Here is a 13,084-nt window from a genome sequence, read left to right as displayed (position 1 = left end):
CATCAATTTCTCTTGCCACGGTTCTTTAGTCGGGATTTCCTCATTCTTCCATCCTTGTGCTATTAAGACTCTTGCCGCCGTTGTTGCATACATGAAAATGTTTTTTTAATTTCCTTGGCAGGTCTACAAAAGCATTTTCAAAAGCAAAGATACAGAGATACAGGGCAAGGGTTCCAAGACCGATCACTGTGTTTTAACCAGAACATGTATGGTTTCTATTTTTTATTATAAGCAAGAGGGCAGACAGCTGGAGGCTGCTGAGTGCAGACTGAAGCTGGTGGGGCACAGCCCCATTTGCCCTTAAGGAGCAGCCTCCACTGTATTGATCATTCCAAAAAAATAATCATCTACTGAGCATTAAGCCCTTTTGTGATTGTGTATTTGCACCCAGGACCATAAGTCCTGGCAGGCCAGGGTGCTTGTTTATTTTGCTGCTCTGCTGACAATCCTACTTCATTCTGGCCCCAACAGAATTTGACCGCTGGACTGTTTGCTTTCTTGGTTGTCCAAGGCTGGATTCCCCCTTTCCCTCCCCTTGTAGATCTGAATCACCTTTTCTCTACAAGGATGTATCTCTCGGTTTCCCTCTGCTTCCCTTAGTTTCTCATAGAAACCCCTGTTTCTATTTTGAGCCTGAGAATGAGGAAATGGATTGGAAGCAGCGAAAGAAGATACACTCTATGTTGTTGTGAAATCCTCCTGCGTAACCTTGACAGTACAGTAAGGATGAACCTAAGCACTAAACAGCATTAAAATAGCACCGTGAACCACAAGAACCTAAGGAGAGCCCTCCTGAACCAGTGGTTCAACTGGTCCAGCATCCTGTTCTCACAGTGGCCAAGCAGATATCTGTTTCAAGAAGCTCCCCCAAAAGGACCTGGGCACAACAGAAACTCTCATCACTTGTGATTCCTAGCAACTGTTTTTCAGACAATGAAGGCAGAATGGAGACATAGTGGCTAGTAGCCTTATGGTACAGTGGTACCTCGGGTTAAGAACTTAATTCATTCTGGAAGTCTGTTCTTAACCTGAAACTGTACTTAACCTGAAGCACCACTTTAGCTAATGGGGCCTCCTGCTGCCGCTGCGCCGCAGCTGTGTGATTTCTGTTCTCATCCTGAAGCAAAGTTTTTACCCGAGGTACTATTTCTGGGTTAGCGGAGTCTGTAACCTGAAGCGTCTGTAACCTGAAGCATCTGTAACCCGAGGTACCACTGTACTTGTGACCCTTTGGATGTTGCTAGACTACAGCTTGCATGATCCCTCACCACTGGTTGTACTGGGGCTGATGAGTACTGGAGACAACAACATCCAGAGAGTCACAGGTTTCCCAATGAAAATGTAACAGATCATGAGGCAGGGCCCAACCAATGACACACCACTCAACATTTCTTCAAAGAAAATAGTGATGTCCTACTTCTTCTTCTTCTTCTTCTTCTTCTTCTTCTTCTTCTTCTTCTTCTTCTTCTTCTTATTATTATTATTATTATTATTATTATTATATCCCAGCCACTCTAGGCAGCTTCCAACAAACATAAAAACATAATAAAATATCAAACATTTAAAAAGTTATAGGGCTGCCTTCTGATGTCTTTTAAAGGTTACTTATCTCCTTGGCTCAGGAGGGGGGGGTCACATAACTCTATAACTTCCGATGAAAATAGGGACGTTCTACTATACCCGCCAACATTTCTCTGATGAAAACAGGGACATCCTAAGGAAAAGCAGGACATCCTGAGATCAAATCACAAACTGGGACAGCTTCTGTAAATCTGGGACTGTCTCTGGAAAATTTGGACACTTGGAGGGTCTGCAATGATGCTCTCTGTTGCTGAAAGAATTCATTCTGAAGCTGTTTGTTCTTGTTCTATGGTCCATTTAAGCCCCGCCCCTCCTTTCCTGAAACCACACCTCTCCTCTCCTAATCCTTAATGAGGCTCCAGGTGTGCAAGGCAGACAATTGGAGAATAACAAATCAGAGCACAATAAGCAAAACAGACTATGACACCTCTGCCAGTTGGACCAATTGGAGGCTGGGTGATGTTCAGGCTGGGAGGGGCAAAGCTTGGGGGAAGGAAGATCAGGTTGCACACCGGACTTCCGGACAGAGGTGGGGTTATGGAGATGGGAATTAGCCTTGTGGGTTGATAGGAATAACTGGGATGGGAGTCACATTGCAGGCCCTGTGGGAGGGCCATGGAGCTAGTAGTTGTGTCTCAATCTGGAAAGACTCAAAGGCTTCACGTGCTGAATCTGAAGCCATGGCCTTCAGGACCCTCTCTAGAAACTTAATGGGGAGCCCAAGATCTGTTGAAGTGTTAACGTTGTGAGTCCCTCCATCCTAGGCTCAGGCTGTATATATGTGTAAATAAAACAATACATGCCCTAAAGTAGGGGTCAGCAAACTTTTTCAGCAGGGGGCCGGTCCACTGTCCCTCAGACCTTGTGGGGGGCCGGACTATATTTCTTAAAAAAGAAAATGAACGAATTCCTATGCCCCACAAATAACCCAGAGATGCATTTTAAATAAAAACACACATCCTGCTCATGTAAAAACACCAGGCAGACCCCACAAATAACCCAGAGATGCATTTTAAATAAAAGGACACATTCTACTCAAGTAAAAACACGCTGATTCCTGGACCGTCCGTGGGCCGGATTTAGAAGGCGATCGGGCCAGATCCAGCCCCTGGACCTTAGTTTGCCTACCCATGCTCTAAAGAATCCACAGTCTTCATGGACTTTCATTCCAAGGAAACCAAAACCTGAAAACAGACCTCTGGCACCCTTGGAGCATCTTTCTCCTTGGGGACCGGGGTGCATGCAACCCATAACTAAAATATGTAACAAAACTAACACAACACGCACAAAACAGGGGACTCATGTCAACAGATTGGGGCTGATCAATGTGTGAAGCAAAATGCTAGATGAGTCTTTGCAGGGATCTTCTAATATTCTGAGGAACTTTAGAAGAGCTCACTGGATCAGGCCAATGACATCCTGTTCTTAACCGAGGTGAACCAAATCGCCACGGGCGATCAGCAGGACCTGAGCACAACAGCACTCCTTGTTCCTATCGTTTCCAGCAACTGACATTCAGAAGCATTACTGCATTCAACAATGGAAGCAGAGAGTAGTCACCATGAACAGTAGTCATCAATGGCCTTCTTCTGATAAACTTGTGTCTTTGCCTACATCTTACACTTGACAGGGAGTCTCCGATTCAGATTTCTTGCCAATGAACTCTTCTCATCTTTATTCTGTGTCCCACCCCCACCCCCCACCAGCAGGAATGACTTGCAATACAGCTTCGCTATCTGGGAGCAAGTAGGAGTGCAATGATGAATTCACCTTGGGACAGAGATGATGATATCGTTGGAGAGGAACACAAGTCTTTGAATCAGTACATACGAGAGGGTAGGTCCCCTGATATCAGAACCCACCGTGGGTGGGCAATATTTTTTTTACCATCTATTTCATGTTCACTCAGAAGCAAGCCTTGTTGTGTTCAGTGGGGCTTATTTCCTAGTACAGTGGTACCTCGGGTTAAGAACTTTAATTCGTCCTGGAGGTCTGTTCCTAACCTGAAACTGTTCTTAACCTGTGGTACCACTTTAGCTAATGGGGCCTTCTGCTGCCGCCACACTGCGGCGGCACGATTTCTGTTCTCATCCTGAAGCAAAGTTCTTAACCTGAGGTACTATTTCTGGGTTAGTGGAGTCTGTAACCTGAAGCGTATGTAACCCAAGGTACCACTGTAGTTGTGTTTTAAGGAATGCAGCCCATAGCAATGGGTACTTTTATTTTTCTTCCCTTTCTTTTCTTGAAATATGTTTATTGATACTTGTCCGAAAATATACAAAAAATTCATATCCATTGCATAGTATCCTCTTATAAAACACTGAAATATTTCATCTAAAAAAGAACAGAGGTGGGAAGAATATTTTAAAAAGTGTGGGGGAGGGAGAAATAAAGGTATAAAGAAAAAACGTTGGAAGGGAAAAGAATAGGGAGAATAGAGAAAAATATAAAGACCTTCAGTTCTCTGTCCTGCAGCTACATATAGTATTCACACATTAACACTCAACCATTTTATCTTCTATAGACCTGTATTTTTTTCAATCTTCAAATGCAGATATTACAAGTTCATTTCCACAAGAAGTTTCCAGTCCTGCATATATGTCAATAATGATTTTTCTCTAATTGAACACATTGTTGAAACTTTTTAATGGGATGGTAACATCCATTCCATTCTTGGACCACATTACTTAGAGGTAAGAAGAAATTCAGCTTGGTGCACTTGTTAATATGAAGCAACCACATTTGCAACTTCCTGAAACAGTATGCAAAGCAAGGAGCAGCTGTCCTTTCATGTTTGCACTTCTCCAAATGTTGTGATTTTTCTGCTAGTAACGGGGGGGCGGGGGGAAGCATTTAATATGTGTATACTACAGCGAAGTGTGCATAGCAAATCATGCATACGTATTAATAACCAGTCCTTTTTCCCCCCTAAAAAAATGTTTGGTGGTACTCTCATTTTGACTCAAGAAAACCACCATTTTATAGTTCAAATTGGGAAAAATAAATACAGTAAATAGACAAAAGTACAAAGATTCACAAAATGTTTAGGGGTATGTGTACCCCTGTGTCCCCCCCAGAAAGAAAGCAGTGTTAATAACATACCAAAAAATGCATTCTGTTTGGGAGAAATTATTTGCAAAAATTTGCATATTACACAATATATGCAGCAAAAATAGACCCAAAGTGTGTATATTAGGAGAAAATGCTGATCAATTCTAATGTAGACTTACAACAAATGGCAAGCTTGCTCAGTGTTGAACTTAGGAGTGGGAAAATTGAGAAGCGGAGAGAAACTAAATTTGTCAGATTCAGCCATCCCTGCTCTCCAGTGGTGAATCCCGGCCTCCTCCTTGCCTCTACAACAACTTCCACTGCCCTGACCCATCTGATATTGAAGCTGCAATGTTGTCTATGCCTGGGAGGACCAAGAAACATCTCAGATCTGAAGGATCAGAAAGCTGCATAGCTGCCCTGGTTCCCTGACATGCCAACAAACCAGAGATGGCTTCCTAGTGGAAGCGAAACTGGTTGGTAATAATAAATCAATAATAGTAATAATACTAACATATTTTTTAAAAAATCAATTATTATTATTTTAAAAACAGTTAAAACCATATCTCTCCACCAGTGTTTTCAGGGTTGCCAGGAATGGTTTATTTCAGCCATCAGATAAGCGTGTGAAAAAGAATCCTTTCAATTTCCCGCTGAGAGTCAGTAATGAAGGAGAGAGATGCACCTCATTGAGGAGGACATTCCACAAATGCGGAGCTGCCACTAACAAGGCCCTGTCACAGGTCAAAGCCAATTGGGCAGCCCCCACTGGTGGCGCCACTAATAAGGCTTCGCTTCTGATGGCTGTCTGCTCTGTCTCATCGCACGCATTCCCTCTCTTCCCATAGGGCTGAATCATCTTCTCCAGGAACAGCTCCTCTGCGACACAACCATCGTGGCAAAAGGCGAACGGTTCCCCTGTCACAGGTATTTATTTATACATTATGGGGTTGCTATTTGCCATGCAGGCAAAGGGCCTGTTCCGGGTTTAGAAGGGCCCCTGGGCAAGACACTCTCCATGTGGTTCCCTCTGCATGTGACTTGATCTCATCACCACCTGCTCCTCTTCCTTGTAATTACAGTGGTACCTCAGTTTACGAACAGTCCTGTCTACGAACTATTTGGTTTATGAACTCTACAAAACCGGAAGTGGTGTCCCGGTTTGTGAACTTTACCTCGGTATATGAATGGAAGCCGAACGGTGGAAGGGCACTGGCAGCGGGAAGCCTCATTAGGGAAAGCGCGCCTCGGTTTAAGAACAGAGTTGGTTTAAGAATGGACTTCAGGAACAGATTAAGTTTGTAAACCGAGGTACCACTGTACCACCACATGTACACTTGCTAGGTCAATGAACAAACAGGTAGAGGGATCTCCTTCTCCCCACCAACATTGTTTGCATAAGAAGATAAGAAGAATGTGCTGGTGCATCTCATCTAGCATCTTGTTCTCACAGTGGCCAACCAGTTGTCCCAATGGGAAGCCTGCAGGCACAACCTGAATGCAAGAGTATTCTCCCCACTTGTGATGGTATTTAAAGGCATACTTCCTCCAACAGTGGAGAAAGAATGTATCCATCAGGGTTAGTTGCTACTGATAGCATTACAGTCATACCTCAGGTTACGTCTGCTTCATGTTACGTTCTTTCAGGTTATGTCCCACGGCGACCCAGAAGTACCGGAAAGGGTTACTTCCGGGTTTCGCCACTTGCGCATGCGCAGAAGCACAAAATGACGTCACGCACATGCGCAGAAGTGGCGAATCACAACCTGCGCGTGTGCAGACACACTGCTGTGGGTTGTGCTCTTTTCATGTTGCGAACGGGCCTCCGAAATGGATCCTGTTCGCAACCAGAGGTACCACTGTATTGTAGTAATCTGCCCAGGGACCTTGTGGTGGAAGGCAGTGGGTAAGAAATAAAAGAATGGGACTTGCAGTTCTATGAGATCTGGTGGTCCACTGGTTCACCATCTCTGGATTCGAAGCTTTCCCCAATCTGATGCCCTCCAGATTTTGTTGGACTCCGAATCAATTCAGTCTAGCCAGCGTGCCTCATGGTCAGGCATGATGGGAGTTGTAGTTGTAGCAACATCAAAAGGTCCTTGGGACTTGACATCCCTGGTTTAGGGCAACTCACACGGAATGCCTTGTTGACATTCTTTGCTATATAGCTCTTTCTAGCATAATCCTGGAAATCATTGTGCCAAAGTACTAAGCTTCCTAGATCTACTTGCATTGGGTCATTCTCTACCATGGTTGAAACAGCATCCATGTACTCATGACGTATGGGGTGGTTAGGGTGCTGGACTCCGGTTCCCATCAGCCATAATCACTATGAGGTTTTTCCTACAACCAAGTGGGCATATACATTTTATGAAATAACGAAAACAAAATAAATTATGGGACCTGCAGTCCACCAACATCTGGAGGTTCTTAGGTCTCCCCACCCCCAGTTTAGGGGAACTCCTATAGAATCAAACAATGGTCAGAAATGGGGCCATCATTCTTTTTTCTTTTTCAGGCTACAAGAGGCTGCAATAATTAGAAACAAAATATGGGAGCTGGTAGACACAGAAACAGGGACATGGGTGGCGCTGTGGGTTAAACCACAGGGCCTAGGACTTGCTGATCAGAAGGTCGGCGGTTCGAATCCCCGCGACAGGGTGAGCTCCCGTTGCTCGGTCCCTGCCAACCTAGCAGTTTGAAAGGACGTCAAAGTGCAAGTAGATAAATAGGTACCACTCCAGCGGGAAGGTAAATGGCATTTCTGTGCGTTGCTCTGGTTCACCAGAAGTGGCTTAGTCATGCTGGCCACATGACCTGGAAGCTGTATGCCGGCTCCCTCGGTCAATAAAGCGAGATGAGCGCCGCAACCCCAGAGTCAGTCACGGCTGGACCTAATGGTCAGGGGTCCCTTTACCTTTAGACACAGAAACATTAGAAACTGCCTTATACTAAGTCAGACCTTTGGTCTATCTAGATCAGGGTTGCTACACTGTGAGTCAATGCTTTTAAACTCACTCATAAATGGTTTGGAGTTAGGGTTGAGCAGTGAGGTAGTCCAAGTTTGCTGACAGAGATTCCACATGGTTCAAGGTACCTAAGGAATTCTGAATTTCGGGATTGATACCCTGACCTCCTAATGTTGACACATCCCTCCCTCCCTGTTGTTTAGGATGCTCCTTGCTGCCATCAACCCCTACTTCCGAGCCATGTTCTCCAACTCCTTCCGGGAGTCAAAGGATGGAGAGGTTCTGCTGCAAGACATGGAGCCCTCCATTGTCCAAGCTGTGGTGAACTATTACTACACGGAGGAGATTGCGCTCGTGCCGGAGATGGCCCAAGACCTGTTTGTCGCAGCCAGCAGGCTTCAAATCCTTCCGCTGCTCGAGAGTTGCTCCAGGTAATCCCTAAATAATGCTGCGTCTTTGAACACTGGTATCCTCTTTACTGCCTTATACCAAGTTAGACCATTGTTCCATCTATCTCAGTATTGTCTCCGCTGGCTGGCAGCAGCTCTCGAGCGAGGTTTCTTCTGATCTTATCTGGAGATGCTGGGATCAAACCTTGGACTTGATGCTCTGAGCTATGATCCGTCCCTAAATATGAAGCAAGATTCTAGTCCTCCCATTCATGAACAAAGGGCTGGCTTAATCAGGAAGCTGCTTTACAGTGAGTCAAATCAGTGGCTGTCTAGCTTTGTACTGTGAAGAGTGAGTGGCAGTGATTGCTCTCCTGGGTTTCAGGCAGAAGTCTCTCCCGGCCTTACCTGAAGATGCTGGGGATTGAATCTGGGATCTTTCACTTGCAAAACAAATCCTCCAGCTCTGGGAAATGATCCCTTAGTAGGAAATGCCCATCTTGTTTTGTATCGCTTGTCCATGGAGTGACCTATGCAACTCTCTCCTTTCAGGTAGGGAATTTATTAAGTAAAAAGGCAACCAGTGTTCAAGCAAGACGATACCTAGCTTCATTGATTGTACTGCAGTAAAGGACGGTTCCATAAAGGGATGGGAACTGTAACGAACACAGGGTCTTTTCAGCTTTCATGCCACCTCACAATCACCCAATTAATCAGACAAGGCACATCACATTTGTCGTACAGTTATTGCCATGTTGTCCATTACACGTCAGCTAAGCCAGTGGTGGGTGGCGGGATGCGGGTGGCGCTGTGGGTTAAACCACAGAGCCTAGGGCTTGCCAATCAGAAGGTTGGCGGTTCAAATCCCTGCGATGGGGTGAGCTTTTGTTGCTTGGTCCCTGCTCTTGCCAACTTAGCAGTTCGAAAGCACATCAAGTGCAAGTAGATAAATAGGTACAGCTCTGGTGGGAAGGCAAACAGCATTTCTGTGCGCTGCTCTGGTTCGCCAGAAGTGGCTTAGTCATGCTGGCCACATGACCCGGAAGCTGTACACTGGCTCCCTCGGCCAATAAAGCGAGATGAGCACCACAACACCAGAGTTGTCCGCGACTGGACCTAATGGTCAGGGGTCCCTTTACCTTTACCTAAGCCAGTGACATGACATCTTTATGAACCGGACAAGTTAACGGCATGGGTTGGTCAGTAGTACAAGCCGATCAGAACAGCAAACAGGAGCAGATTGCACGGAAAGTGTATCTCCATCTTCTCTGCCTGTAATTGATGTGAAAGGAGGACCCCTTTGTAATAAGGCCTTTCTGCCTCTTGTGTAACTACAGACAACCCCTGATTTGCGTGGTAGTTGCATTCCCGGTTGTTGCGTGTGATGGTGGAGCATGCATAAGCCCACTCCTCCCTGTTATGCCCCTGCCCCACCTCCTTCCGCCTCCTGTTCCACCCTCTTTTCTGGCTGCTTCCGGGTTGCCGCGATACACACTTGCATGGTCGTGCGTCAATTGGACTCACATAAATTGGTTGTTGCCTGTATGTTCAAGCTATTGCAGATTCTGGGGAAGTGGAATATTAGGATACAAAGACATTCCTTCTCAAATCAAGTGCACTTCCATCACATGCTTAAGCAATAGGGTACATTTTTCTCAGTTTCTCGATTTTCCAACCATCAGTTTGCCCCATTTCCGTATCAAAATTTCTTTTTATAAGCTTGCGGGAAAATCGGCAGACCTTTTTTTAGTGCCTTTCTCCTAGGTATATGCATTTTGGTACGCAATTCTGTAAGCATTTTTTTCCTTTTCTTTTGCAAGCAATAATGTAGATGCTCCCCTTTTGACTGGAGAACTGCTTCACACAATTGTTGAAAAATGGCTATGGTTTCATGTTGCCTTTAGATTCAAGAAGTGTAGATTAGGTAGATTGACTTTAAAGTGTGAACTAAAGTAATTTCTCCCCCATGAGTCAGGAGTGCCATCTGCAGGGCTCATGCACAATTCCAGATAAGATGTAGTGTGCCAAAGAGTTGCATTCATATTATTCAGCCTGTACACTCGGATTTTGCAATTATATTCTGATTACAGGCACAGGGTGGTTTAAAAGTCAACTTCTCTTCCCAGGAAACTCTAGGAATTATCGCTCTGGGAGGGGAATAATGCTCTCTTAACAACTCTCTCAGTTTTCAAATAAATTTTATTTATAGATTTTTCAAAAACAAAAATAAATTGTACAACTTTTTCAAATTAACATTCAATTAGTATTCGAATTCCCTTCCAGCCCTCCTTGGTTTCCCCAATTTTTCTAATGTTACTGTATATTATAATTATTCTATACATTATCTCCTCCACAGTATTCTCAGATATGTATTTGACTGCTGTTCTTACTCTAAACCTGCTTGTGTTTCAACATGTTTACAATGATTTTTTTAAAAGTAATCTACAAACATTTTCCAATCCTGCTGAAAAACAGTCTCACCTTGATCTCTAATTTTACTAGTTAGACTTGTTAATTCAGCATATTCCATCAGTTGGGTCTCCTAACAACTCTCGGCACCCTTAACAAACTGTACTTCCTAGGTTCTTTTTGGAGAAACTGTTTAAATTGTCCCGATGCTGCTTTAAATAATATTGTGCAGATGTGGCCATATGCATCTTGTCTAGCTCATCTTCTGCAGCGGTGTGTCCTTTGTTAGCTGTGGTCTAAACCACTGAGCCTCTTGGGCTTGCCGATCAGAAGGTTGGTGGTTCGAATCCTCACGACGGAGTGAGCTCCCATTGCTCTGTCCCAGCTCCTGTCAACCTACCATTTCAAAAGCATACCAGTGCAAGTAGATAAATAGGTATCACTGTGGCGGGAAGGTAAACAGCATCTCCGTATGCTCTAGTTTCTGTCACGGTGTCCCGTTGTGCCAGAAGCGGTTTAGTCATGCTGGCCACATGACCCGGAAGGCTGTCTGTGGATAAATGCTGGCTCCCTCAGCCTGAAAGCGAGATGAACCCCATAGTCACCTTTGACTGGACTTAACCATCCAGGGATCCTTTACCTTTTTACCTTCCCATCTGTCCGCCCCAGATACCTCTTGGAACACATCTCCCCAGAGAACTGCCTTTCGCTTTACCAACTGGGCTTCGCACACAGCGACCCTGATCTCCTCCAAGAAGCCAAGATCTTGGTCAACCTGCACTTCAAGCGCCTCTCCATCGAGGACAAGACCTTCCCCAACTTGAACCCCAGCACCCTCATTAGCATCATCTCCTTGGACAGTCTGGTGGTCTCTTCTGAACTCACCGTCTACCGGGCCGTTTGGCGCTGGGTGATGGCCCAGAGCGCCAGCCGCCTGCCGTTCCTGGGGCAGCTCCTGACGCATGTGCGCCTCCCGCTCTTGACCCAGGAGGAGCTGAGGGTGGTCCAGTCCGAGCTGACGTGCTACAGGGATGTCCGCCTGCGGTGGAAGCGCTTCAACCGCCAGGAGAGGCTGCAGCACAGCAGAGGCCTGCGAAGAGGGATGTACTCCACCTGCATCATCTGCGTGGACCTCTTCAACATGGAAGGCCCAGAACTGAAGACCAAGGACTTCCAGGTCGGCTGCTTCGACCCCCAGGCTGAAACGTGGGAAAAGATGCCCCTGTTGAAATGCCTGTATTGCGCCCGCTGTGTGGCCGTCGGGGACAAGCTGTACGTCACCGGAGGGGTCCACACGGATGACTCTTATTCGGACACGTTGCACGAGTACAGCCCCTTGAGGGGTCGCTGGACTCAGCTCCCTTCCATGTCTGTGGCCAGGGCCTCCCATGGATTCCTTGCCTGCAACCAGCAGCTGTTCGCCATGGGTGGCTGGTGCAAGTATGAGGATTACCTAGACACAGCGGAGTGCTTCGACTTGGAGAGAAAGTTCTGGGCCCCGATTAAAAGGATGCCCTTTGCGCTCAGCCACTTTGCCTCGGCGGCGCTCAGGAACAAGCTCTACCTGGTCGGCGGCGTCACAGACACCGTCGGCTCATGGTACGCTTCCCGGAAGGTCCTGATCTATGAAGTGAGCTTTGACACGTGGAGTCAAGTGTACCTGGACAACGAGTGCTACTGGTCTGGCGCTGTGGCCATGAACAACGGGATCTATGTGATCGGGGGCTACTTCCGGAGCCGGACGAGGCACAACGAGCGCTGGTCGGAAACAGGGAACCTGCGCTGCACCCGGAAGTGCTTCTTTCTGGGGGAAGATGGCCAGGTGGACAGGAGAGTCACTATCCCCAGGCTGCCCATAGAGCTGGCGGGGGCCGGTGTGGTGCGCTGGAAGCACCGCATTTACGTGCTGGGTGGGGAGAACACCTACATGTATAACAACCTGGAAGGAGAGAACGAAGAGGAATATTATAACACTGTTTACTACTGGGAACTCGGAGCCACAAAGTGGGTCCAGTGCCAGGAGAGGCTGCCATTCACCAGCTGGGGACTCAGCGGCTTTGGCTGCACCACCATGAAGGTCCCCAAAAAGCCCATCCTAGAGCTTTTCCGAAAGACGTCGGTTGCACTGACAGCCATAGAGGTAGTGAACCCTTAGTGGATGTGAGGCTCACAGACAGCATGCAAAGTGGTTCCTACAGCAATGATCTGCCTGAGAAACCTGAAGGCACTTAACTCTCAAGAGGTATAGAACAGAAGGACTAGTCATTACCTACCCACTTGTGTTCAGTTTTTTATTTGTAATTTGTATGATTTTCCATCTAAGTGGTGTAAGAGAGGGCCGGGGAACCTCAAAACCAGGGGTAGGGTTGTCACCTTTGTTTGGACAAAATAAAGGATAGGATGGCGGGCTGGGTTGTGGGCTGGGTAGGGTGGCAATTGCCCCTGCCCCCCAGTGCTGAAATGGCTTCAAAGCAATCAGTTGCACTCTACTGCAGCCAATTCGGATGCCACTCTGGAATTTGTCACACGCAGACACATGTGCTCACGGATTTGCAAACCTGTCTGTGCTTTGCTACCCAGAGCTGAAATCCATGACCTTTCACACACCCTTTCAAACACATCCAGTACTGTACGTTCAGGCCAGGACAAAAATAAATAAATAGTGGGGCATATTCTGATGAGGAA

General features: G+C 46.4%; 1 protein-coding gene across 2 annotated transcripts; it reads left to right on the top strand.

Annotated features, from left to right (window-relative positions):
* The first annotated feature begins 2,003 nt into the window (after positions 1-2,003).
* On the top strand, positions 2,004-12,672 carry LOC310769397 (kelch-like protein 38). 2 transcript variants are annotated; one of them, XM_083628711.1, is made up of 5 exons: positions 2,004-2,110; positions 3,291-3,417; positions 5,481-5,559; positions 7,805-8,032; positions 11,069-12,672. In XM_083628711.1, exons 2-5 carry the CDS (start codon positions 3,339-3,341, stop codon positions 12,552-12,554), a joined length of 1,872 nt encoding a protein of 623 aa, XP_083484837.1. In that variant the 5' UTR covers positions 2,004-2,110; positions 3,291-3,338; the 3' UTR covers positions 12,555-12,672. The 2 variants fall into 2 exon arrangements, with proteins under 2 accessions (XP_083484837.1, XP_083484838.1); XM_083628712.1 differs by having other exon boundaries at positions 2,043-2,110; positions 3,288-3,417.
* The last annotated feature ends 412 nt before the right edge of the window (positions 12,673-13,084 follow it).

The sequence above is a fragment of the Podarcis filfolensis genome (genome assembly GCF_964270895.1).
Source record: "Podarcis filfolensis genome assembly, chromosome: 8".
Classification (NCBI taxonomy): Eukaryota; Metazoa; Chordata; class Lepidosauria; order Squamata; family Lacertidae; genus Podarcis; species Podarcis filfolensis.
This window is presented reverse-complemented; position numbering and strand designations above follow the sequence as displayed.

Bases quoted from the DNA above. Each gene is read 5' to 3' on its own strand.
- LOC310769397 (XM_083628711.1), top strand. From the start codon at position 3,339: ATGATGAATTCACCTTGGGACAGAGATGATGATATCGTTGGAGAGGAA. The intron at 5,560-7,804 runs GTATTTATTTAT...CCTGTTGTTTAG, and splicing joins GAACGGTTCCCCTGTCACAG to GATGCTCCTTGCTGCCATCA. The intron at 8,033-11,068 runs GTAATCCCTAAA...TGTCCGCCCCAG, and splicing joins CTGCTCGAGAGTTGCTCCAG to ATACCTCTTGGAACACATCT.